Source organism: Coptis chinensis, chromosome 9, assembly GCF_015680905.1.
Source record: "Coptis chinensis isolate HL-2020 chromosome 9, ASM1568090v1, whole genome shotgun sequence".
NCBI lineage: Eukaryota > Viridiplantae > Streptophyta > Magnoliopsida > Ranunculales > Ranunculaceae > Coptis > Coptis chinensis.
In genome coordinates this window covers 15,258,611-15,286,482 of record NC_141464.1, presented here as the reverse complement: position 1 = coordinate 15,286,482, position 27,872 = coordinate 15,258,611, and the positions used below count along the sequence as shown (strand labels likewise).

The 27,872-nt window shown below is 38.3% G+C and overlaps 1 protein-coding gene across 2 annotated transcripts in view; it reads left to right on the top strand.

Moving 5' to 3' along the window:
* Positions 1 to 27,872, top strand: part of LOC147474913 (protein ENHANCED DOWNY MILDEW 2-like) — a 49,142-nt gene that overhangs the window by 14,257 nt on the left and 7,013 nt on the right. For both annotated transcript variants that reach the window (XM_086583881.1, XM_086583879.1), the window contains exons 11-15: positions 3,310 to 3,457; positions 3,563 to 3,664; positions 4,263 to 4,355; positions 25,425 to 25,466; positions 27,697 to 27,807. In XM_086583881.1, coding sequence (XP_086440007.1) covers positions 3,310 to 3,457; positions 3,563 to 3,664; positions 4,263 to 4,355; positions 25,425 to 25,466; positions 27,697 to 27,807 — 496 coding nt within the window. The remainder of the gene's footprint in view (positions 1 to 3,309; positions 3,458 to 3,562; positions 3,665 to 4,262; positions 4,356 to 25,424; positions 25,467 to 27,696; positions 27,808 to 27,872) is intronic.

The following is a 27,872-nucleotide window of genomic DNA, read 5'->3' as shown; positions in this document are numbered from 1 at the left end:
TATTATCTGCTTGTGCAAACCATTGCTAAGATAAGTGTTTTTGAGTTTGTTTTTTTGCAACAATGTGGGGGAGGATGTGGATCTTTTTATTCATTCAATGCCCACTTCCTTCTTGGTTATTGGAGCAATTTTTTCTTCCTTTTACAAACCTTGATTACACCGGACAACATCAAGGAGGTGCTTGGAAAAGATAACATAAATCATACTCTCAACTCTTCCACCAGGAGCTAAATGGCTTGAAACAACTTCCTAAAGCCAATTGTATGTATAATTTGGATGGAAAGAAACCGAAGAATCTTCAAAACAAGTCTAAGGAGACATACAATAGTGTAGAATAAGTGAAGAGAACTGGATTAGGTGGTGTTGTGTTGAGAGACTTGAGGTTTATTGCTGGTGGACTTGTGTTCTAATCTCTTTTTTTGGTTTTGAGTGGGGTAAGGGTAATCTTGTGTTTTAGCATCTTCCCAAGGAAGATTTGTAAACCAGAGTTGCTTTTATCGTAAGTTACAACTAATGGCTAAAATGTGAATACAGAACTCGATATTTCCAAAATAACTTGTCTAGACGTTTAAATTGCGTTTAGCTTGTTTCTAACTTGGTTAGTGGTGGGTGATCAGAGAAGAGAAAAAAGAAGGGAAAGGAGAACAAATTGAAGTTGAGAATTGTGGAAGTGGTGGGTGATCGTAGCAAATTTGGTGCTGCTCTAGAAGAAGATAAAGGTGGGAGAAGGATCTCACCAATTAACTTCAAGACATATCAACAAAGGTATTGGGAAAATACCACTGCAGGGGCTGAGTCAAATAGTCTAACAGAAATAGGCAGAACCTAAGTTACATTGACACAGCGAAATATAACAAATTGAGGTGTATCGCATACACTGTGTGTCCTTGTCGTGTCCAACACGGACACATGGATACGTATCCGAGACAGATTATTTTTTTAAAATATGGCATGTCCGAGTAGTCGTGCACATATGGAAGAACCCAGAATGAAATGATTTAGGAAAGAAAATGATGCAGAATTTGAAGATGTTAAAGTTTGATAAGAGATGGGTGCTAAGAGTTGGCAGAAGGATACAAAGATTGGTGGACAATGTTGAAGCTACGAGAAATGAGATCGGCTTTATAGTCTATGCAGTTAATGGCACTACCTAGGTGTTGGAGGTAAGCTAAGGGGGGATTAGGCGACGGGCTTAGACAACATGAGGCGTGCCTAGGCACCCGTCGCTGGGCGGGGGTGGGGGGGCGGCTAAGAGAGCAAGGGTTTTGCATACAACGGCGACTACTTCAAATTCTCGGACAACACCGGGGATGAAATGTAGAATTGTTGATGTAGGGTGGTTGTTTTTTCTCTGTGATGTTTTCTTATATTAGTTTGCTTTATAGTCTATGCAGTTAATGGCACTACCTAGGCATTGGAGGTAAGCTAAGGGGGGATTAGGCAACGGGCTTAGACAACACGAGGCGTGAGTCCCTTTGGGTGAGCTTAGAGCCTAGGGATGGGCCTAGGTGAGCGTTTGACTGCATAGTCTCTAAGTGATGGTGTCTAGTAACTTTTATTTTTTCTGTATGTATCACATTATGTTGGTTGCCACATTCTCCCTCCCCCCCCCTTTCAAAGACATCAGAAATATTATTTTTGACTTTAAACTTTTAAACCAGGGGCTGCAGCAGCAGTAGTAGTAACTGTGGCACACCATCCACATATTACATCAGCTTATCTCAGTTTCTGCCTACCATCTTGTTTTGTGCTTTTGCAGGCCTTTAGTTGTTGAGTCTCGGGTCTAATGAGGTCATCGTTGCTGCTGTCTTTGTCCTAGGATTAGTTTCTTGCTTTTCTCTATGAAATGTTGTAATATCAATTTAGTTGCGTTTTATTGATAATAATAATAAAAAAATACAGAGAACAAAACACAAACTAAGTGATGCATCCTAGGGTTTGCAACTCTTAATTATCCCCAAATTAGTTGCTACTACTGTTAGTATTGTTAGGGAGTTTTAGAAAGTGAGCTTACTAAAAATTTTAGGTGGTTTAGGATATTTTAAGGGTATTTCGAATTATGAATTTAATGTTTCTATTTGGATTAGAATTATTTATAGAGTACGTTTTTCTATTTTTAAAGTTATAGATGGTTATAAATTGAATTGTACACATTTGGCCAAGTAAGAGCGGATGATTAATAGTGTTTGAGATTAGAGAAACGTTTTCTTGTGTGATTCTGTGTGAGAGTTCGCGTTTTTCGCGAAGAACAAGGTTGTCGATCCCTAAAATTGTCATAGGCTTTGAAATTATGTTCCAAGGTCAGATCTTTGGACACGTGTGTCCATCACCAAGACTATGCATTGATTTCACGTGCCTTACTTATAGAAAAAGGTTTCTTTCTATCTATAAGGAAAATTCATTGCAAATCACGAAACTTAAGAAAATTGGAGTATTTCGCGGTCTTCCAAACTTGGAATCTGGAAATAATAATGTGGTGCCTAGATTTAAAAAATGACGTTTAGGCTCAAGCACGTGCAGGACACGTTGTACTAATACACTAGATCTTATTCTCTTTGTGGAACTATTAGGATCCAAACAACTGCGCTCCATATATGTTCTTCAACGTAGGGTCCACCTATGAAGTACTGACATGACACGAATACGACATGGACACGGATTGACGGACACGTAGACACAACATAATTAAAAAAAGTAGGAGACAGATACGTCATTAACACGTTAAAAAAAATTATATATATGTATAATTGAAATTTAACATTCTCCACCAAATTTTAATCAAAATGTGAACACTAGTTTTGAAGATGTCCAACTCTAAAAGATTAAACAAGAACACACATGTCCAATAATGCAAGCTAATGCCAACGAAAGAAATAACAATTACAGAAGATTTGTAACAAATATATATAAAAAGGACTTGGGAATCATCAAGTGCAGTCGTGTATTGTGCCTCATTTTTCTTATTTCAGGAGTGAAAACCCCCTACCAAGTCGTGTATTCTTTTAAGTATTTTAATCACTTTAAAAAAAATAAGAATAAAATGTAGAAGTGTCCCCCATGTGTCCCCAGTGTGTCCACGGAGTGTCGGAAATTCTAAATATTAATTAATAAGTCCGACACTCCAAATCGAGTATCAGACACATGTCGGAGGCGTGTCAGGGAGTGTCGGTGTCCGATACGTGTCCGACACAGATCCATTGCCCCTATAGGAGTGCCCGTGCTTCATAGGGGTCCACATAGAGGTTGGAAATGAAATTGGCAAATGTACGAGTATCTTACTTATATTTCAATCTTCTCTCGTTCATGCAGACTAATGGCTATGATGGAGAAGAAAGCGTCATCAATAACCTTAGAAGATGTCGTGAAAAGACACAAAGTTCCATCTACACATTCATACTCTTTAAAAACTGTAGTGGACAAGAACATTACACAGGGAAAGGTTGAAGGTTTTACTGAGGTATATCTTTACCAGTAGGGAATATTACTTTTGCTATTGCCGATCAATTCACTGTCTCTAATACCTCTAAATGGATGCTAATTTGGAATTTTCGAATATATGCAGGCTGTTCGAATAGCTCTGAAGAAATTAGAAGAAGGCGGCACTGTTGAAGATGCGAAAGCTGTGTGTGGACCAGAGATTCTCAACCATATAATTAAATGGAAGGTATGTTTGTATTTTATTTTCAGTTTATTACCAGTCACTGTTTGGTATTCACTCCTAGTTCCCGTGAATGTAGGTTTCAAGTGCAGATATGGACTCGACACTTGGGTTTAAATAGTGTGAATAATTTTCTTGTTTTATATAGTGGACTTGTTTGATGAGTATATTTTTGCACATAAGATTTGTCATATACTTTGGCACTTATCAAATCCTTCTGAATAATAGCGTAAATATATCCTTTATGTAAGCTATGAGCACTGCCAGCTAGCAACCTTTGGTGATAGTGATAAAGAGCACACACAAACCTCCCTGATCCACTAATCTGGAGATTCTGGCATTTATATAGAATGAAAAAGCTTGTTCGTGTCATGCAAAAAAAGAATGTACAAGAAAATTGAATGTGCAAGGAAAATACTGTGTGCTTGCTATTTCTTTTGCTGCTATGGTTATGCTATAGTAACACTTTCCCACACTTTACCAAAAAAATGAAAGAAGTGACCCACAAGACTCTACTTTGGACAATTGTTAATTTTTTATGATGAATAAAATGTCGTGTCTGATGTATCCTACTAATTATTTTCTTTTTATTTGACTTTTATAGAATAAGCTGAGAGTTTATCTTGCACCTTTTCTCCATGGCATGCGCTATACATCTTTTGGGCGCCATTTTACCAAAGTGGATAAGCTTAAGGAGGTACGTGAGCCTGATTTTGTATTTTAGATAGTACAATGCTTACATGTTATGCTACTTAATAACTTGATTTAATGTAGGTATCAAATGGTAGTAGTGTTGATGTAGCCCTTTGATTTCACCCTGTTTGAAGTTTTATTCTTGTGTTACCCGAATTGGGGTTGGAGCTACCTTATTTGAGTTAGATAGAGGTTCACCAGAGCACAAGGGTTATGAAAGTGGGGAATAATTAAGAAGCTACTTTGTGTTCGTTCAGAGGTTTTTCTGACAAATCAATAGCATCAGTAATGATTTTGAAGTTATTAAAAAAGATCAAGTACTGTGCTTGTTGTGCAAATCTCTTGATGTATCTTGTTTGCGGAAGCTTCAACAATGGATGAACATCAATTGAGTTTAATAAAATAAACACCTAAATCTAAGGTTTAAACCTTCAAACATGAAGAACAATTCACAAAGAATTAATAATCAATAATAATCATCTAACAATGAAGGCCTAGATGCCTTTATATAATAAACCTTGTTCCTAATTCTATTTAGAAGCCAAAATAGAAACTTTACTAAATGACCTAGATCTAAAACAAGTAGCAAACTCTTCTAACTTAATAAGACTACTAATAATATAGTTAGAAGCGTCCATGCCCATGCATCATGTAGTAGCCCATTAGAGAATAGTGGACTGGGTCAACGACAAAGGGGGGGAATGTAGTATAACAAGGAAGGTTGGGGAGTATGGGATCATGTCCGCGGAACCCTAAACCGCGGACGTGGCACTTGTACGGCTATAAGATGAACCGAGGGATGGAAGGAGAGACGGACGATCCAGATTGTAGCGACCTAATAAAGGGAGGGAGACCAAGTCAGCGGGACAAAGAGTTCAATGCAGCTTAATAAGATAACCCGGAGAACAGGGAAACCTAGCCGCGGAACCCTAGACCGCGGACGTGGCATAGGTACGACAAAAAGGGGAGCCACCAGATGAGAGGATAGATGTACGATCCAGATATTAAGGGGAAGGGGTATAAAAAGAAGAGGATGGAGATAGAAAAAGGGCCGCATTAGAGAAAAAGAAGAAAAACACAGAGAGAAAGTGAGAGGAAGAGAAAAAGAGAGAACTAGTGAGAGATTGAGATTTTAGGTTCATATACATCATACTCCCCCGCTTGAAAGAAACTCGTCCCCGAGTTTGGTGATAGAAAAATCCACCAATATGCAAAAACTGCTCATAGTCGTATACTCCACCCTCCTTGGGTTGCAGAAAATTTGCCTTCGAATTTTGGCTTTGTATCGGTTTTCAAACGGAATCAAGTACCACAATGTTATTATGGTGTAATTCTGGGAATAGTTGGTAGGCTTCAATTCATAATACATGCACCAAAGGAACTTGTTCGTGAACTAAGAAATATTCTTTTCCTGAACCGACACAAAAGGATCCACATACTGGTTGAAAGCAGCTTCTAGAATTGGATCAGATAATTGGCTGGCTTGAGGCAAAAGTTCCTTGGTAGTGGACTGGTTCTCCTCGTCATCGGTAGTAGTTTCCTATGCTGGAAATTTCACATAACTGCCATTTTCCGCTTTTTCTATGCACATATATGCACTAGAAGGTAGTATGGCCCAAGAATCATCGTCAACTCGTCTTTCACTATCAACAATGAGCAAGTTGTTCTGAACCTCACCCAAGTCTTGATGTCCATCGTTAGTTGGTAGGAAAATAGGACCTTTGGAAACATTACTTGGTTCTGCGGGCCTTACAGTTGAAACTAGTTGTGTAGGTAGTGGTGGTAGAATGGGTTGTCTCTTGTTCCTTTCCCTTTGCACACTTTTTCTCCTGTTTTTCATTCAATGTGAAATCACAATTCAATGGGACTGAATGGCAAGGTGATGACTGACCTGCTTGTAGACGGGGAAATGAACAAACAAGAGATGGGAGATGGTGATGTTTGCGGGGTGGTGAATTATGTGGACCACAGTCATTGGGTGGAATATTACTCAGGCCTTTTAAGTTTATATTCTCAAGTTTTTGAGTCTAGTGGTGGAAAGCTTGTGTAGGAACTTTAAGTGGTGCACGAACTCCCTTGGTCGAACTGGTGAGGTGGTAAGACACCATGATCATCACTAACATGAAGTTGTCTTCTTCTTTTATCTGAATTCCGTGGGACAAAACTATTTTCGAAGGTAACAACATCTTTTTGGCGATGACGGCGATGGTGGTGAGGCTGGAAGTCGTCGTCTACTCGCTGGTTCCAAGGAACATGACCCTGCTGATTGTTATTTCTTTGATGTCTCAGCTGATTGTGTTGGGAATCCAAAGTAAAAAGTCCTCCGTGATCATCCCTACCTCGCCGGTGTTCATGATGCCTATGGGTTTGGGGTGTTGGTGCAGCCACCCAAGCATGAGTACGCTGCTGTGGTTGTCAATAAAAAACAGATCTATAATGACTTGACCGATCAACACCATGTTGATGGTATTGATTATCCGGATTTCGACTAGTAGAAAAATCAAAGTGACGTCTGTCGAGATTCCTCACCGGTGGTTGGGGATCAAAACTCATCAATGAGATGTTGTTGGGATGGGTTTTCTGGAACGTTTGGGTGTGGATTTCGTAGGAACATGCATCATCTCTCTTTGATGTTCAACATGCTTTATTCTTCATTTCTTTATCAGGGAGTGACTCAAGGGCAAAAATGCCGAAAAAGTAACTCTCAAGGATACTTTTTTATTTTTGTAACTCACAAGGACCGGGTAGATGAAAGGTCAAGTATACCCTTGACGCGAAATAAAAAACGGATCGGGTAGATGAAATGTCGAGTATACCCCTAACACAAAATAATTAACGTCCCGGCCCAGATGAAACGACCCGGTGTATTTAGCATGAACATTGAATGTACATAGTCCTTGGGTATGAACATTTAATGTTCATACCCAATCAATGTTCATAATCCTTTGGGTATGAACATTCAATGTTCATAGTCCTTTGGGTATGAACATTGATTGGGTATGAACATTCAATGTTTATAATCTTTTGGGTATGAACATTCGATGTTCATAGTCCTTGGATATGAACATTCAATGTTCATAGTCCTTGGGTATGAACATTGATTGGGTATGAATAGTCAATGTTCATAGTCCTTTGGGTATGAACATTCGATATTCATAGTCCTTGGTTCTTTGGGTATGAACATTCAATGTTTATAGTCTTTGGGTATGAACATTCAATGTTCATACATCAATATATTGTATAAGGTATATTCACCTATTTGGATATGAACAATCATTGTTCATACACCAGCAGAAGGTATGAACACTCATTGTTCATAGTAAAATGACAGAAAGGGTAAAATCGGAAAATATTTATTTTAAATCCGGGTCATTTGTCCTTGAGGGTTATTTTCACATAAGGGTATAAATGACATTTTAAAAAATGTAAAAAGGTGGGGCCAACTTATTTTGTCCTTGAGGGTTACTAATTTTGAAATAGTGGGTTTGTGAGTTACTTTTCCCCAAAATTTGTCCTTGTGAGTTACTCACAAAAAACCGTGTCTTCTAGACTTCATTTTCCCCAAAATTGGGCCTTGGGACCAATTTCTTGTTTCTTTATTATGTGGTGGATTTCTTTGTTAAGTTTTAGTAAATCCAAATTTTTGTGATGACTGGCTAGGATGATGAAAGTAGCATTCCTAGCCACACTAGTTTTAGAATTTTCCATTTTCCATCTTATTTAGATAGAGTTAGAAAAGGTGGTTGTTTTCCAAGAGGGAGAAAAGATTTAGGGAGGAAGATGGTTCTGTTTGCACTAAGGGTGGGGGAATATGGTTGGAACACAATATACGACAGTTTGAAGGTAGAGTTATGGATATCAAGAAGGTCATCCAGACCATTAATGGCCTTCTTTGCTATTGGAGTGAAGTTGTTTGTTTGATTTTAGAAGCATTTATTTTGAATCATTTGTTGCGATATGGGGGGATAACATGTATAGAGATCCTTGATTGGGGTTGCTAGGGTTTTAGGCTTTGATGATGTTATTATCTTTTTGTTCTTCCCTGTTTTCTTGTACTTTGTTGGTTTCCTCAACCTATTGGTTTATTTGGAATGAAAATCTTCACTTAACTAATAAAAAAAGGGAAAATTTGTGAAGAGGAAGATGACAGAGAATGGAAGTGGGATAAAAGCTATGTATTCATGGTGAATTCTTTTTACCAGGTTCTTGCTAAAAACTTATGTATATAGTGGAGATAAAGGAGTATGAGATCATTTCTATTTTTCCTTACAAAAAGATGTGGGTGTCTTTAATAAATTAATACCATACCAAGTGCTTGTCTCTTTGGAGATGGGGTGTCTTTAATAAATTAATACCATACGGTTGATAATGGAGGGTTAAATGATTGTAGGCTTGCTTCTTTGGAGATGGGGTTGGGGGAGGATAGGTTACGAGTCAAGGAGGATGCGTTAGATCGTGTGGGAGAGGTTTCTCACCTATAACGATGATGGCTCCTAATTCTGATTCTTTAGAGGACACCACTGTTTTTTGGTTGTCTAGTCATATTGAGGACCTTATTAGGCTATCGGGTTTATCTTACAAGGGGAGGGAACAAGAAGCTTTGAACCTTCTTAAATCCATCTTTGCCTTTATTCAAACTTTTCTTGGTCAGCCTGTCAATCATAGAGGTCGAATGGGCAGGAGTGAATCAAAGTCGGGTAGAGGGCGATCTCCTTCACGAGTGAAAGTTAGAAAAGGAGCGTCAAAAGAGGTGCTTCGCCTTCCTTCCTCCATTGATTATGGAGAGGAGATACAAGAGGGTAGTTCTAGAAGAGGGAGGGGGAAGCTAAATGTTTCTTTATGAATCACAAAATTATGAGCTGGAACATGAGGGGTTTGGGCGATGAGAATAAACATCCGTGTATTAAAGAGGTTATTAGGAGAGAAAAACCTAGATTGGTGGAGAAAAATCTCTCCTACAATTGCTCGGGAGATTTGGGGCATTAATGACATTGATTGGATCGATTTACCTTCTGTGGGGTCGGCGGGTGGGATTTGTGCTATATGGGATAAGGACAAGGTAGAGGTGTATGATAATATTGTTGGATCTTATTCAGTGTCCCTTGTCTGCAATTTTGTGGGGGAAGCAGACTCTAAATTAGTTACTGCTGTTTATGGGCCTTCTAGGAAGAATAAAGAGGAGTTTTCTTTTTTCTTGGAGAGAACTTGATGATGTCTATGCCTTCAGAAGGGGAGGCTCGTGGTGTATAACGAGTGATTTCAATGTGATTAGATTTTCTCATGAGAAAACGGGTGGCTGTTGTATATCTTCTAATATGAGAGTTTGATGAGTGGGTTAGGAGGTGTGAACTTATGGACATTCCCCTCACTGGGCACATGGTCAAATAAGCATGAGAATCCCACCCTTTCGTCTTTTGGATAGATTTCTTGTGAGCAGTGACTGGGAGGAGAGATGGCCTCGTTTGATTCAAGTTGTGGTCTCTAGCACAACTTCAAATCACCACCCTATCACGTTATCTAAAGAGATTGGTGGAGGCAAACCTACCCCGTTTAGATTTGAGCTCATGTGGTTCTCTGATCCAAATTTAGTGAACAAGATTAGAGAATGGTGGGGGGTTCATCAAGAGGGCGATAGACCTAGTATTAGGTTTGCTAAGAAATTGCAGTTTGTTAAGTTTAAGATTAAGGAGTGGAATAAGACGGTTTTCGGTAGGGTTGATAGGGAAAAAGATAAACTCTTAAGTGACATAAGGATTTTAGATTTGAAGGAGGAAGGTCCTCTCTCCAAGGAAGAGTGGAGTAGTCGCCTAAACATGAAAGCGAATTTCGAGAAGGTGGTGAACTTGAAAGAAATTTCTTGGAGACGGAAGTCAGGAGAGAGATGGATCAAGGAGGGCCAGTTTAATCCTAAATTTTTCCACCAATGTCCTAAAGCGAGATTTAAAGAGAATTTTCTTCGGAGATTGTTAGTTGAGGGCGAGGAGATGAGTGGGGAAAATAATCTCAGAAATAAGGTGGTGCAATATTATTCTAAATTGTATACCGAGTCTAGTCGTATTCGCCCTCGGGTTGATAATCTTGGCTTATATTGCATTTCAGATGGGAAAAGGGATGAGTTAGAAAAGAGCATGGAGGAGGAGGCATGGGAAGCTATGAAGTGTCGGAAGAGTGATAAATCTCCTAGTCCAGATGGTTTTCCTCCTATTGAGTTTTTTAGAAAAGTTTGGGGAGGGGGAAGACGATTTTATGGATATGGTATGAGATTTTTACGAGTCGAGTTTTTTAGCCCATAGCCTTAATAACACCTTCATAAAGTTTATTCCAAAAAAGCAAGGGGTGGAGGATATTAGTGATTTGCGACCCATTAGTCTCATTGGAAGTGCTTACAAAATCATTTCAAAGGTTCTCTCTATTAGGTTAAAAAATGTGTTATCTAGAGTGATCGCTCAAGAGCAAGGGGCTTTCATTTTTGGACGACAAATTTTGGATGGGGTGTTAATTGCTAATGAGGCCATTGATGACAGGAAGAGGAGCGGTAACCCGGGCATCTTATGTAAAATCGATTTGGCTAAAACATATGATCATGTGAGCTGGGATTTTGTAGATTACGTTATGATGCGTATGGGTTTAGGAGTTAAGTGGAGGGGTTGGATAAGAAGATGTGTCTCCTCGGCCTCTTTTTCTATTCTCATAAACGGGTTGCTTTTTAAGAGTTCTCGAGATATAAGGCAGGGGGATCCTTTATCCCCGTTTCTTTTCCTCATGGTCGTGGAGGTTTTCGGTAAAATGATCGAGAGGGCTAATAGGTTAGGGTTTTTAGAGAGTTTTAGAGTTGGTAAGGACCAGGTTTTTATCTCTCATCTTTAGTTCGTGGATGATACTGTGGTTTTTGTTGGGCAGGACTTAGAGCAAGTGAGGTATCTTAGGGGTATCCTATGTTGTTTTGAGGCTGTATCGGGTCTTAAGGTGAATATGGCGAAAAATACTATTTTTGGGGTGAGTGGCGGGGATAATTTGGATGCTTTGGCTTCCTCAGTAGGTTGTAACATCAGTACTCTTCCCTCAAGATACTTGGGTCTTCCTTTGGGAGCTAGTTATCGATCGAGTTCTATTTGGGATTTGGTTATTGAGAGATTTAGCCGTAGGCTAGCTTGGGTGGAAGGACTGCTTTTTGTCTAAAGGCGATCGAGTGATCTTGATTAAAAACATTTTTTCCAATCTTCCTGTATATTATATGTCCCTTTTCCACATGCCTAAGAGTGTTGCCGCTAAATTGGAGGCGATTATTAGAAATTTTATTTGGGATGACAGTGAGGAGAGGCATAGGTTTCATTTGATTAGTTGGGAGAAAGTGTGTCTTTCTAGACAAGAAGGTGGTTTAGGTATTAGAAGCTTACGAGAGTTTAATCTTGCTTTGCTAGATAACTGGCTTTGGAGGTTCGGGGAGGAAAGGGAGAGCCTTTGGAAGAAGGTGATTGTGTCTAGGTTTGGAGAACATGGTTTGGGGTGGAAGAGTGGTCATGTGGCCATACCTTATGACTGTGGTATTTGGAAAGGCGTTCAGAGAGTGGGAGAGGCGTTCTACAAACATATTAGATTTGCTTTAGGCAACGGTGATAGCTTCCGCTTTTGGGAGGATATATGGCTAGACGAGAGGCCTCAGTCACACGTTTTCTCTAGATTATATGTTGTTTCTGACTTAAGGAACCTGCCAGTTCGATCGTTCATGAGGGAACACAATGTTTTTATTGCTTGGGACCTGGATATTCATATTGCTCTCTCTGACAGGGATATAGTGAGTGTGGCTGCTCTCACGATGATGTTAGACTCTATTCTTTCTGTGAGACCGGATAGAGATAAGAGGTAGTGGTCTATTGACAAGAAAATGAAATTTTCTTCTAGATCTTTTTACTTTAAGCTTCGCTCACTAATTCTCCGTCATGATTTTAATACCCTTCCTAAATTTCCTAGTTATATTATCTGGGGTTCTAAAGTTCCGTCAAAAGTTACCTTGGTGTGCATCTCTTGGTAAAATCTTGACTATTGACAATCTCAGAAAAAGACGTGTCAAAGAAGTTCTTGTCAATTTTTGTCCGTTGTGTTTAAGGGGTGGGGAGTCTGTGAATCATTTTCTTTTGCTTTGTCCTTTTTCATAGCGGGTTTGGTGTCATTTTATTCTAGAGTTGGGGTTTCTTCGGTTTCAGTGATGATGTTATTAGCCTCATGGGACTTGAGAGTCCACTCTGAGAAGGGGAGACGACTTTGGACCATGTTGCCTTTTGCGTATGTGTATGTGGGGCATTTGGTTGGAGAGGAATCAGAGACACTTTGAGGAGCAACACCTATGGAGAAAGTTGTGTTGGCAATCAAAGCTCTTTTATGTTTCTGGTCGAAGGTGCATATTGAGACATGAGACTTACCTTTTGAGGCGTTTGTGTTTCGATGGGAGTCTATAAAGAGATGATCTGGCTAAGAAACTTGTCACTTTATGTTTTTTCTTTTCTTTTCTTTTTCTATGCGTATGTAATGGAGGATATCTCATCCTTATGTATCTATCTTTAGTTATATTAATAAAATTATACTTTACCGATAAAAAAAGAAAAAATACCATACCAAGTGCTTTCTTCTCTTGGTTGGGATATCTGGGGAACAAACGATCAACATGCTTAACGAGAGAGCTATGGAGTTGGACAAATTTTGCCAACTTTGTAAAGAAGTGGAGGAAGAAGTGGATCATCTTCTTGTTCTTTGTCAGTTCGATAGCAAAGCGAATCTGAGAATTGTTTTCTCATCCTTCAATAATTTTTGGAAGGAATGCAACCAGATAGTGTTTCCAGACAAGGAGAAAGAAGTTTGTAAGATGTTGGTCGAAATCAACGACATTTCGCATATTTGGTCGAGGAGTGTCGATCATTTTTGGGAACTTAGATTTGAAGACTTCACATGTAACTGAGATGCTATGGTTTTGTAAATCATTTCATGTAATTGCATTCTGCCGTTATGTTGTGGGGGTTGTTATTTGCTATCATTAGCAACTCTCTAAGGTTTAGCTACTTTTGTAACATTTTTTTGGAATGAATATATGTTTTATGGATTAAAAATAAGAAGTTAGGATTAGGAATGCTGATATATAAGTAAAAGCATTTGATTACCCAAGCAAGAGTTATGTGGGCGATAGTACCAAGATGCATTTGGTCAAATTGGACACTTTGTCTTTGCAATTAACAGGATTAAGTTGTAAAATTACTTTGGCCATGAATCGAGCATTATTGGGATAATAGCTGTGGAGGTTTGGGGAGGAGGAATACTAATTGCATAAAGTGGGGTTATATATTGGGTCAGGGGTGAACAAGTGGTGTCTGAGGGAAGCTAGAAATCCTTATTGGTCTTATGCCAAGGGGGTGGTCTATCATCTCACGACAGAATTTTTCGTTTCTTTTGGGGATATATATATTATACAGGTCTTATTTTAGCCAGTTTAGAAGTAACTCTAAAACTGCATGCATTAAAACAACAACAAAAGTTGACTAGATTATTGTCTACTAAAGGTCTGATCCTCCATTCTGCTGCATTGCTCTTTTCTCTGAAGTGTTTATTCCCTGTGCATTCCCTTCCACTATTTTGCTTCTGATCTGCTGGTGCAAGACAGTTTGCTTCCATATGATTATTCACTGTATCCATTTCAGTCGCTGCTGCCACCACCAAGCAAATGTGATCCCTGAGAACCAGCCACATGAGCATTTTTTTTTTTTTTTTGTAAACATAGCAACAAATTTTATATTAATCCACCCAGGGATTGACGTAACACATAATCAGTGCAGGGTCTTCTTCTTTCAGATTTCCTTATAGTCCGTTTCTTGTAAGCGCAAATAAGAATTGACTGTAAGTTAGGTTTAGCAACTCATTCTACAATCATTCCTATGCCACCATAGATAATACATAACCATAAAAGCAGTAGTAGAGTAGTTACATATTGGGGGTGGAAGTTTCTGATGGAAAGTTGGTAATTATTATGTTATCTTTAGCACCATCTACCTTGCATGTGGAAGTTTCTGAGAGGTTGATAAGATGGGATGGTCCAGGTTAGCTCTTTTTAACAAGTATAGGCCAAGGAGCATGGAATGTAGTTCTCATCAAATAACAGGTATCCTCATTTACCAATTTTACGTATAAGAAGGTGTGCCAGAACTCTATTTCTTTTAGGCTGTGTTTTGTTCATGGAATTAAGATTCATCGAAAGTCATGGGTAGATTATAAGCAGGATGCCGTTAAGTTTGAGTGTTTTTCTTCTAAGGGTATTAAAATTAGGTAAAACAACTTGCTTTCCGGAAAAGTTAAGTTTACTTTCGGAGCAGATGGGGGTAACTTCCACTCCTTCCGACATTTTCCTAAAATCTAGATTCCTCCAATACCAAACACAGCCAAATGTTTAAGAATGATTCAAACTTTCGTTAGTTACATGAAAGTGGAAGAAAATTTGGAAAAGACCTGAAGTTATGATTTGGGTGTAAGGGCATTTTTGTCAAATGTGTATCTGGCCCTTGGCGGAAGCAATTTGGTCATTGGCAATAGCCGGACCCTAATAAAACAAGAAAATATTGATGATATCATTAATTTTATTATGGTCATGTATGACTAAGATATGACTTTGAACCTAATTCCAAAGCTTATGTCGATTTATGGATTGGACAACTTTGTTCTTCGCAAAGAACACAAAAAATTCAACTGAGAAAACCTTTTCTAAACTCATAAAACTTTATTAATCTTCAACTCTAACTATTGCCAATGGCCTAAAACTCAATTTATAAAGAGTTTGTAAAGAGATTCTAGGTGTTGATTGCTACAGATGGGTTGTAGGCTTTGATTGGTTTTTAATTAAGCTGATTGGGCTTAAGGGGTAATGATACTTATTTGGGTAACGCATGCTGTTAAGACGGCGGATTTCAGGTTTATTGAGAGATGAAAATATTGGAAATGCAAGAAGTGAGTTTTTCCTTGCTATAGGATTGGCTTTTGGGTTGGCGATAATGATGATCAAACTTCATGCGGAAGTGTTTTGTGAAGCATGGATTGTCTTAACACCTTATATAAACCCCTTGTTGGTGATCCTTCCTTTCTCACACTTCCCATCAGTCTTTCGTGTTATCACTTCCATGGCATCTTCAAAAGGAAAAACTACTGCTAATCTTAACAAAAACCCAATTGATAATCTCACTTCTGATTTCGCCAGAAAAATCAAAATGTCTTACCGATCAGCCCCCTCAATCAACTACTCGGACTGAATGAAAGCTAAGCTGCTAGAACGCAATAAGCTTAGTCTCTTTGTCAAAGTTCTAGAGGGAAAACTTTTGTATGGCACCTTTAAAGTCAATCTTGAAAAAACCTGGGCTCCTTTTAAGATTACTGAAATGCATTTGTACAAAGGGGATATTTATCAAGTATGGCTAGAGAATCAACATCAGATTGAGATGATCTTAAAGGCTCAACCTTGGATTGTTTCTCAGCATATTTTACAAATTGTGCCTTGGATGGAGATGAAAGAGAACCATGCATTTGACTTCAACAAGTTTTATTGTTTGGGTTCAACTTGCTAACTTCCCTGAACTATTCCAGGAAACTTAATTGACTCGGGCTGTTTTATTGTTGAAGGAAACTTAATTGACTTGGGCTGTTTCTCCCCCAATCAATTGATGCATCTGGAGCTGTACCCCAAGTTTAATGATTTCTCTCAGTTAACTCGAGTCAAGGTATTGATAGATATTCATGATCCAATCCCACCAGGATTCAAGCTTTCTAAACCAATAAATGGAGTTGAATGGATCCAATTCTCCTATGAGTTTTTACCAGTGTGCTGCTTCAAATGTGGGTTCATTGGTCATCAACAATCCTCATGCAACATAGCAGATGCCGATCTCGGTCTAGAGCCACAGTTCACTTCTTCTGGTCTGCGTTTTGATCTTTATAATCCAAAAACAAGGCTGTTTCCAAAACTCATGACTGATCGTGTGTTTGAAGTGTCTCTGATTAATCCTTATGATCTTCCAAGAGTGCACCAACCTTCAAGGATTTTTGAGATTCCTAGGACTGGCAATGAAAACGACTCTGTACTGGATGGACATGCAAATCTTGACATTCATCTGCAGCGCATGGATGGGAAGGACAAAGGTGCAATGATTATGGAAGTCAATTCACCTGAACAATATGTGGGATCCATTCAGAATGCTGGACACACTGCTGGTACAAGCAATGAATGGACTATCAACTCTAACCCAGTTAATCTAGATACCATATCCCCAAGATCTTTGGGACTTTCTCCAGACATACCAGTCCAGCAACTAACTTCCTTACCTCATACCTCCTTCATGAGTACTTCACATGAAATGTTCAATAATCCAATTAATATTCCATTTGTGGACTTGACTGGCTATACTGACTCTGGTTTAGGTGGCGACAATTCCATGCAATACAAGAGACAAGAAATTGACTTTGGTACTGCAAGCCCAGAGAGTCAGGAGTTAAGGATTGTTCAACATCAAGAGTTTGAAGGAAGCATGTTTCAAGACAGAGAGCCTAGGCGCAAACCATCTTTGAATGTTGCTGGTGATGAAAACTCCCTCTCCTCTAATGGTAATACCATTGGCTATTCTAGTAGGCGTAAGAAATACCAGACGGTGAAGGCAGCTGCCCGCAAACAGCTCCCAAAGAAGCCATGAGTTGCCTAGTGTGGAACTGTCGAGGTATTGGTCTCCCCTCGACAATAAGAGCGCTGAATGATTCAATACAGAAGCTGAGACCAAAACTTATCTTTTTGTCTGAAACTAAGGCTAGTATGAGTAAGTCTAGTAGATTACTTAGAATGGTTAAAGGTGGCTACCAATCTTATGTTTATCCAGCAAGAGGACTGTCGGGGGGGGGGGGGGTGGGTTTATGGCTTTTGTGGGATGGGGATGTAGACCTTAACATTATGTATGTAGATTCTTGGATCATTCATGCAAAAATTAATGAAATCAGCTCGCCTTTTGGGTATTTCTCTGGCATCTATGGTAGTAATGATTTCCCAACAAGAAAAGAACAGTGGCAAATGCTGGAAACCGTAAATCCTGGAAATGATCATGCATGGTTATGTGCTGGAGATTTTAATGATATTTTGTACAGAGAAGAGAAAAGAGGTGGTCGACTAGTGTACCAATGGCAATGCCAACCTTTTGCTGGTATGATCCAAAATTGTCAACTTATGGATCTTGGGTTTGTGGGATCAACTTTCACATGAATAACCAATGCTTCCTCACTAGAGTTTCGAAAAGACTGGATCGTGCATTGTGTTCAAGCAAGTGGAGGGAAATATTTCCTAATGCCTTGTTATTCCATAAATCTACTCTTGAATCAGATCACAAGTTGTTACATTTGAGACTTGAACCGGCGAAATAGAAACTGAAAAGACCATTCAGGTTTTAAATTATGTGGACTCGAGATGCTGGATGCAAGAATGGGGTACGCAACGCTATGGCAAGAGGGTTTTCGGGCCCGCCTTCCTTCTCCTTCTGTCGAAATCTATCAGCCTGCAGGAAAGAGCTTATGGAGTGGAATCACAAATGTTTTGGTAACTTGGATGTGAAATTAAAGCAGTTGGATAGGAAGTTAACAGAGTGCCAAGAGCAACAACACAGATGCGTCAGTCCCACTGAACAACAGCTCATCCAGGAACAAAGCCTTCTTCTGGAGTACGAAGAGGTACTAAGAAGGAAGGATATCCATTGGGGACAAAAGTCTCGACAAGACTGGTATGGCATGGGTGAATTTTACACAAAGTATTTCCATACAGTGGTGATTAACAGACGCAGAAGAAATGATATAAACAGATTAGTGAAGCTAAATGGGGAGGTGTTAACACAACGTCTGGAGATTGGGGATCATTTGTACAGTACTACTCAAATTTGCTCTCCACCTCGGAACTTGAATATGATGGTGAGTTAATGGAAGCTATCCAACCGCTGGTGACACACGAAGATAATGATTCTCTAATCAGGCCTGTTTCTACTGAGGAGATTTGGAATGCGGTAAAAAGTATTGGATCTTTCAAAGCTCCAAGGCCTGACGGATTCCAAGCTGTTTTCTACAAGACATTTTGGGAGGAAGTTCACGAGAAAATAATCAGCCTCATTCAGCATTTCTTTCAATCAGGCACCTTACTAAAGAAATAAATCATACCAATATTGTCTTGATACCAAAAATACCACACCCCTCGGCTGCAGATCACTTCAGGCCTATTAGCTTAACCAATGTAAGCTATAATATTATTGCTAAAATTATTGTCCAGAGGATGAGATCGATTCTACAGCGTATAGTAGGATCTCAACAAAGTGCTTTCTTACCGGGAAAGTCAATCCATGATAATGCTCTACTTGCACATGAGGTGTTTCATGTTATCAAGGGTAAGTCGAAAGCAAGTGCAAAATGCTTTGGGCTTAAGCTGGACATGCAGAAAGCTTATGATAAAATTGAGTGGCCATTTCTTGAGGAGGTTATGAACAAATATGGCTTCAATGGAAATTGGATACAAAAAGTGATGTTCTGTGTGAGGAGTCCAACCTTCTCTATTTTGCTTAACGGATCTCCTTACGGTTTCTTCTCACCTACTCGTGGCTTGAGACAAGGCGATCCTGTATCGTCATATCTGTTTGTGCTATGTGCTGAAGTTCTTTCGCTCAATCTTAATCGATTGCAAGAGCAAGGTTTAATCCATGGAATCAAATTATCAAGACACAATTTGCCAATCACTCATCTCATGTATGCAGACGACACCATTATTTTTGGGAAAGGGAACCTTGAAAAAGCAACAGAAATCAACAAGTGTCTTCAAAGATATTGTGCTGCCTTGGGTTAGAGTATAAACCGACATAAGTCTCAATTCATTCACAATAAGAGACTACCAGACAGAGATTCTAGAATGTTCCACCGGATTTTCAGAACTCCTTGCACTGTTATCTTTCCAACATATCTGAGTATTCCACCGGTGTTCAATGGGAGGAATAAGAGACAACATTTCTTACCTTTACTGCAAAAATTCAACAACAGATTAGCTTCTTGGAAGTCTAGCTTGCTGTCTAAAGGTGGAAGGCTTACGTTGATAAATTCGGTGCTTTCAGCTTTGTCCACTCACGTTATGTCACGCATTCAGCTTCCGTTGAATATTATCGAAGAGATGGATAAGATAAGAAGGAATTTTCTTTGGGCTCATACCTCGGGAGAAAGGAAAATGCATTATTTCTCCTGGGATCTTGCATGCTCACTGGTACTTTGCGGAGGGTTGGGCATTAAAAATCTTCAAATGCAAAACTTAGCTTTGCTTGGAAAGAAGGCGTGGGAATTATGTAATCCTCAATCTCTGTGGGCAACTCAAATGAAGGATAAATACTTCCAGAGACAACATTTTATGCATGCTCATTTAACCTCATATGCATCAACAACGTGGAGGACTATGCATTGCACGAGAAACTTTCTTGTGCTGGGAAGGAGATGGCAGGTGGGAGATGGTATTTCCATTCGGGCTTGGAAAGATAACTGGATTCCAGACACCCCAATTGCGCTGCCTTTAATTGATAAACCTGCTGCCTTTAATTGATAAACCTAGTGATTGTATCCGGGATCGAGTGTGCGACTTTATCGACCCAGTTAACAGACAATGGGACACAAGGCTGATTACGGAGGTATGGCCACCGGATTACGTGAAAAGGATCATGTCCATCCCACTCACTTCTGAAGCAAGAGAAGATACAACCTTCTGGTGGCCGCATAAATATGGGGATTACACTGTCAAAAGTGCATATAACTTGATGCAGGAGCGGTGTGATCCGACCAGGGAAAAGATCAAGATATTTGCGAAAATCTGGAAACTAAATCTGCCGCATAAGGTGAGATTTTTTATGTGGCAGCTTGTGCATGAGCTTATTCCAACTACTGACATCCTATGCAGGAGAGGATTAACGGTGAATAAAGTGTGTTCTCTCTGTAAGTGTGTGGATGAATCACCGGTGCATTTGTTTGTCCAATGCACGTTCGCTAGAGCTGTTTGGCTGGGACTGGATTGTCGGTTTCAGTGGATTACTGTTCTGCTGACACCATTAGAGTTTGGCTACAACACATGGTCAATTGCTTAGAGAATGAGGCCGACACAAGAATGTGGATAAGTACACTTGGTGCTGGGTTGTGGTCTATTTGGTTGGCGAGAAATGACATCATATTCAATGGAAAACCACAGCAGCCTCTTTGTTGGGTGATAAAAGCAAGGAAGATGGCGGAAACCATGGCTGAAATTGATGACAATCGACCACAAAATGGCTCCGAGAAGATAGAAATTAATGTGAAATGGGATTGCCCTCCAACTGGTTGGATAAAGCTTAACACTGATGGTTCATCACTTGGGAATCCGGGTGCAGCAGGAGTTGGATGCTTGTTCAGAGACGAAAACGGTATGTTCATAATGGCCATTGCTACTCCCATTGCTTTCTCTACAGCCTTTTTGGCAGAGGCAATTGCAATGAAAATAGGAATAAAAGCTGTGAAGCCTCAAACCTTGCAAATGTACTGGTGGAAACGGACTGTCGTATGCTTCACGAGCTCGTCACCAATAAGTCATCTCCAATACCGTCAATTGCTAAGGAGCTGATAAAGGAAATTCGAGAATTAATTTCTGAAGGGAACTTTGTACTGAAATGGAGCTACAGAGAAGCAAATTATGGGGCTGATGCATTGGCAACTTTTGCGGCTCATAAGGCAGAAACGATGGACTGGGATACCACAATAGATCGAGATAATATATCACAACATGGATGGCGGCATTGGCTCCCTAAGTACTCTTTTGTTTGGAATGTAACTCCAACTCCATTCTTAGGGTGTTGGATTAATCATGATATCAGGAATGATTGTACTGTGAGGGTGATTTCAAGATAATATCATATCTTTAGCCAAAAAAAAAAAAAAAACTTTCTTGAACCTTGGTAATAGAAACCGGTTATGAAAACAGTTCTAATGGAATTATAAATATGAAATTCATAATTAAAAATAGCCCTGAAAATAGAAATAGCTTCCAAAATACTAATTAAACTTAATTTCTAAGATTCCTTAAAAATAGAAACTAATTTGGGGATGCATCAACTCTCCCGTGGGTCGTAAAAGTTCGACCTCGAATTTGCGGCTTCTTTAGGTTTTAGTTTTCAAAATTACACCAACAATTTGAGCATGACTAGCAGTAGGCGAAAGCACGAACCTATCTTCTTTTTGCACCAAAAGAACGTGTATGAATTACGACACCCATCAAACATCACATTTTGATTAAACTACATCACATATTATAAGGTCACCGACATACATATCAACTACATCACACAAAACCTTGCATGACTATCCTCCAACTATAAAGTCAATGTCAATGGAGCTGCGTTGTTGATTGATTGTAGTTTTTGTAGAACCATGCACCAAGTGAAATTATAAGGCTTGCAATCCAAGCCTATGGAGTACATCAGATGAAACCACATTTCCATAGCTACATGGATCAATCACTAAACAACCTTGCTGATAACCAATGTGACACCTAGTTCGAAAAATATTATTTCTTTAAGAATCAGCCGGCTTCAAAATAGGAGTCACGTTAGATTTTTCTACTAAAAGTATTGGTGCACCACAGTCAAGAGGAGTTCGAGTGCCCTTTATCTTATCTTCTTGAGTTACGATTCAGTTACTTCCTTGGTTTCACTCTCAACTATGAGTGCTTTTTAGAAGGTTGTTTGCACTCAAAACCACGATGACCATACACACACAATTGTGAGTATGTGATGTCTACCCTCATACATAAACTTTTGTTTTCCTTCGGCGGAATCAATGTTAGGTTTAGTAACCTCATTCCTCATTCGTAGGGGTATGCACTGGTCAGTTCAAACTGATGACCGAACCGACCCTATCAGTTTATATGTTACACTAACCGAACCGAATCAATTGTGTTATACTAAACGAATCGAACTGAACCAATTTCCAACGTAACTGATACTCAAACCGAACCGACTCTGTTACGGTTTCACCGACCCGAACCGACCGGTTTTCACATATTCTTAATTTAAATTAAATTAAATATGTATATTCTAGTATATTATATATAGCTGGTTGGTTCGGATCAGGTTTGTGACTAAACTGACAACCGAACCGATCCTATCCTATCAGTTTTCACGTATTCTTAACCGAACCGACCCACAATCGACCGTTTCGGTTTTGTCGGTTTTATGCACACCCCTACTCATTTGGCTTCTCTCAACAGATGAAGAACCAAACAAATCTCAAATCGCTAACCCATTGCTCCAAATATTTAGCTTTGTTATAAGCATCGGCTAATGTGTACACCATATTACCCTTCTTCATATGAGATTTCAAACTATTAATAAATGAAAAAACTCGAACACATTTCGTCATGAAAACCACTATGAGCATATGCATAAGTATACACATTGCAAGAACTTTGGTGTTGCACTCTCCTAAAATTATATGGAACGTTTTTCTTACGGATATCACGCTTCAAGTCATCCTAGTTTTGATATTGCAAAACAATTCCTTCAGAATTTTGTTCTATCCCTGAATTTTGTTGCAATATTGGTAACCTGATTATTATCTGGTACATCTTTTGTGCTAAACACATAATGTACAATGCCCTTCCAATCCAAATAATCATTGGGATTGTTTGTACCATGAAATTCAGGAATAACCTCAACTTTGAAATTTTGTTCCCAATGGGTTGGAGCCACACCATCCCTAACCTGCATGTATTGTGTTAGTTATAAATTCAGCTGGCGAGGTGCATCCCATTTTCCAATAAACTCCAAATTGCAGTAATACCCGTTTCCTTTTTGTTGAACTTTTCAATCAAACCGGAAACCTCGTAGTTCAAATTGCCAAAATTTTATTGCAATGCAGAAACTTTAGTAGTTAAACCACCCAAGCTGAGCTCGATCTCTTCGTGTTTCACATTAAAAGCTCCTCTATAGTTTTTGGTTTGGTACTAGCCGTGTTAAACTTTTTTTTGACACAATAAAAATAAATAAAGGTGGATTTATGGTGGACTGACAGTGTGGGCAAAACTTGAGCGAAAGTGGGTTTGAATTGATTTTTCAGAAACAAGTCTACTGTGGTTCATCCTTGACTGATCACTGCTGTGCTGGGATCAGTGTGCTAATTGGTGGACTAAACTGGATGGCGTAATGGGATGGACCAGAAACACTACAGTGGATTGCGCTTGGCTTGGTTTTACTGTACGACTATCAACATAACGAAAAAGGAAAAATATTGGACCTCACTGGATATGGGTTTGATGGGCTGATGATTAGTATGGATACTACAGTGTGAACACGAACAAAATAGAAGGTGAATAGGAAATCACGAACAAAAACCAGGACTTTCACGAAAAGATAAGATGGTCTGATTGCTGGATTCCTCTCTCTCCCAACCCCTTTCTATATCACCCTTGTTTTTCTTTGATGGTGGTGGTGATGGCAAGAACCGTTGATTGAAGTTGCAGTGGAAGTGGAAGGTGATGGCAGTGATTGCAGAAGCGTTTTTTTTTAACCAGAATTTGAAGGGTGTAGAAGCCTTGAACCCTAGCTCCAATACCAATTTGATCGTCACGTATGACCAAAATGTAAATCCAAAGCGTATGTCGATTTATGGGTTCCACAACCTTGTTCCTCTCAAAGAACACAAAGAACTTAATTGAGAAGCCTTTCTCTAAACTCACAAAACTTTGTTAGTCATCAACTCTAACTATGGCCAATGGCATACAACTCAATTTATAACCTTCTACAACTTTGATATTAGAAACCTATTTTATAAACAATTCTAATGGAATTAGAAACATGGAATTCATAATAAAAAATACCCTAAAAATAGAAATAGCCTAACTTTTAAAATTCCCTAAAAATACTTATAAAGATAGCTACGAATTTGGGGATGAATGACTATAGGATCTATCGTATTATTACTCAAAATAATTAAAAATAGCAAAATCAATAATAACATTTCTTCACATAATGGTACTATGGTAGTAATAGTGATGAGAAGATATAAATGATTTATAATTACAAAAATGGCAGCTGTTATTATTATTATGTGGTCATGTAGGCAAATCCAATTTTTAGTACTTAGATCATTGCACTAATAATAATGGGTTTATTAATTATTTTTGTTTGTTTGTTTGTTGTTGTTGTTCTTAATTTGTTCATAAAAGTAATAAATAGAGTGCGGTGAACTTTTTGGGAGGATGACCTTAAGTGGTGATTTTATGTTTTTGTTTGTAATTTTAAAAGTTTGTGGGTTGTTAAGGAAAAATCATATACCAATATCGTAATTTGTGTTATCTTAATTTTTCTTTATGGATGTAAATTTACAAACAAAAATTACGAATAGCTTCCTGGAAAAAGAAATTTACATGCCATCAACCTACCAGATTCAGTCATTTCAATTTATCAAACAGATTGCCTAGGTTATTAGCTGAAAGAGTTGCAACTTATCTGTCTAGTTCAGTTCAGTCATTTAATCAATTCAGTGTAGGTAGCTCGTTGTTTTACCAAAGCTTACCTAGTTCTATTCAGCAAAGTACATTTTATCTTTGATATTAGGTGTGTATACTGTCTAAGGTCGACACATATAGATGCCTAGTTTGATTAGATTTGTGCTTTGTCCCTTGCTATGTGTGTACATAGTGTCTTTAACAACATATTGTAGAGCACAAACAAATGCCAGGGGATTAGATGGTACTGAAAGTTAAGATTTGTGCTTCGTCCCTTGCTATGTGTGTACATATTGTCTATAGCGCGCCATATTGTACAGCACAAACAAATGTCAGGGCATTGGATGGTATTGAAAGTTTAGTACTTGTCGGTTATACACAAGATTACTTGCCTAGACAGGTGTTTCTTAAAATTTCAGAGTTCAAATTTGTGTACAAGGAAAAGCAACTTCGTACTCTTTAGAACTTAAATTGTGCAGATTGTTTGTGCAGATTATTGATAGTTGATGCCTTTTTTCTGGTGTGCAGATTGTTGATAAGCTTCATTGGTACACTCAAAGTGGTGACATGGTAAGAACTTTTATTCATTCATGCTTTGATTTTTGATATGTACTTTGATATAGTCTAAGTTAATTTTTAATATGTACTTGTGAGCCGGTTCCTCTTAGATCTCATAGTTCCCTGCTTATTGCCAAATTATAACGAGAAAGGGCTTATTTTGATGGATAGCAACATAATTATTTATAATATACTAATATGAAAGTGAGGAGTGTAAAATATTTCCGTTAATGATAACATCTTTCGGAAGGCACTAAGGCTGTTATGAATTCGAGAACAAAGATGGCTTCACTGAGTACACAAGTACCTAAGTTGAGATTACATATCCCACCTGAACATGAGCTCTCTCCATAAGGCCTTCGAGCTTATAACATTGGAATACGTACAAAGGTATTGATACTAGGATATTGCACATGATATTACAAAGTTTAGGACACGGACATATATATACGGTAAAGCTACCTTGACACCCCTAAATAACTCCCCTAATTGACTTCACCCAAAAATGGACCTACACAATGAGTTAGGGGCTGATTTTTGGTGGATGTGATCTCCTCAATATGGATATCATCTCCACCAAAAATTAGCTCAGCTGGATGTCTAGCCTTGTCAAAATTTGTGGTTGAGATTGTAATTTATTTAACGGCCCAAATTTTTTCAGTTTTGTAGAGCAAATTTGCCAAGGCTGTACATATCGAAATGAGCTGATTTTTGGTAAACGTGATCTACATAGTAGAAACATCTTACCTACCAAAAATCAGCTCCCAACTCATTGTGTAGGTATATTTTTGGGTAGGAAAGTCAATTATGGGTGTCAAGGTAGCCTGACCGACATATATATATATATATGTCCCGCTCTTAGAAGTACATACTTAAGTTAATAAACTAAGAACGAAATCTCAACAATCCAAACCTTAATGAATTAAAATCTAGTTTTTTGTAGACATGATCTACTGACCATAAAGATCAACTCTACAAAAATTCAGCTGGCTACGTATGTCATTTCTGTATGTCGACGTAGCCAGCCCGATGTATGTATATATATGTAGGGGTTCCTATATATATATCCTGCCCATTATATGAATTCCACTTAAACGAACTCCAAAGAAACTCCACCATGAAAACCAATGAATTAGAAGCTGATTTTTTGTGGAGATGTTCTTCCCACAATATAGATCATCCTTAGAAAAAATCAGTACATTTGAAGATGTCTAGATGTATCAAAATTTGCTTACAGTGTTATAAAATTATCTAACGGTTCAGATTTTTCAAATTTCAAAACAACTTTTGATAAGGTTAAACATTTTCGTTTGGGCTGATTTTTTGTAGGAAGATTCTCTATTATGAGAAGACTATCTTCACCAAAAATCAGCCCTCAATTCATCTTATAAATCCACTTTTGGTGGTGGAGTTCATATATATATATATATATATAGGGACAGGATTACTATACAACATTTTTTATACAATGACCTCCATCTCACTATAAAAAATTACTTACGACTTGATTTTTTTGTAGATATCATCTCCCCACCATGGATAACATCCCTACAAAATGCAAAAAATAGCCTCATTTTCTAAAGATGCCAAAAGAGGGTTGCAAAATATTAAATCCTGACCGTTAAAATAAAATCACATTTTCAAATAAACTTTTTAATGGGTTAGAGATTTCGAAATGATATAAAATTTTGTGGATATGATCTTTTATAGTGGGAACATCATATCACAATGTATTAGCCATTGATTCAACTAAAAAAGCGTGTTGTATAAAAAGTGTTGTGTATGGATCCCTCCCCATATGCCTATATATATACTGTGCGGCTCCTAAAATTAGGTTTTAATTAATTAGATAACTTAGATAAAAATTGTTGTCCACTTTTAAAAAAAATCTAACCGTCCAGAAATGTGGAGTTTTTGCAACCATCTTTTGGCAATGTTAAAGATTATCAAACGAGCTGAGTTTTTGTAGGATGATCTTTATGATGGTAGATATATCCACAAAAAAATAGGTTTTTAATTCATTTTGGGCATCAATATTGGTCTATTGGATAGTGAGTTAGTCTTTCTTCAATTTCTTTCTTACAATGGTAATGTGAAATATAATTTTGTATACTCCTTTTGTTGTATACTCTTATCCTACGACCCTGGCAAAAGTGTTGCAGTTTCCCCATACTACATATGATATGAAACGAGTATCATTCCTTAGTTCATTGAATAAGATCGCACTTTTATTCTTGAGCAGATAGTTGATTTCTGCTGTGGGGCAAATGATTTCAGTTTGTTGATGAAACAAAAGCTTGAAGAAACTGGGAAGAGATGCTCTTTCATAAATTTCGATGTGATTCAGCCAAAGGTAGCAGTCGCTTGTCTGAATTATTATTATGACTCGTAAAACTTATTATTAACAAAGCCTTCTAA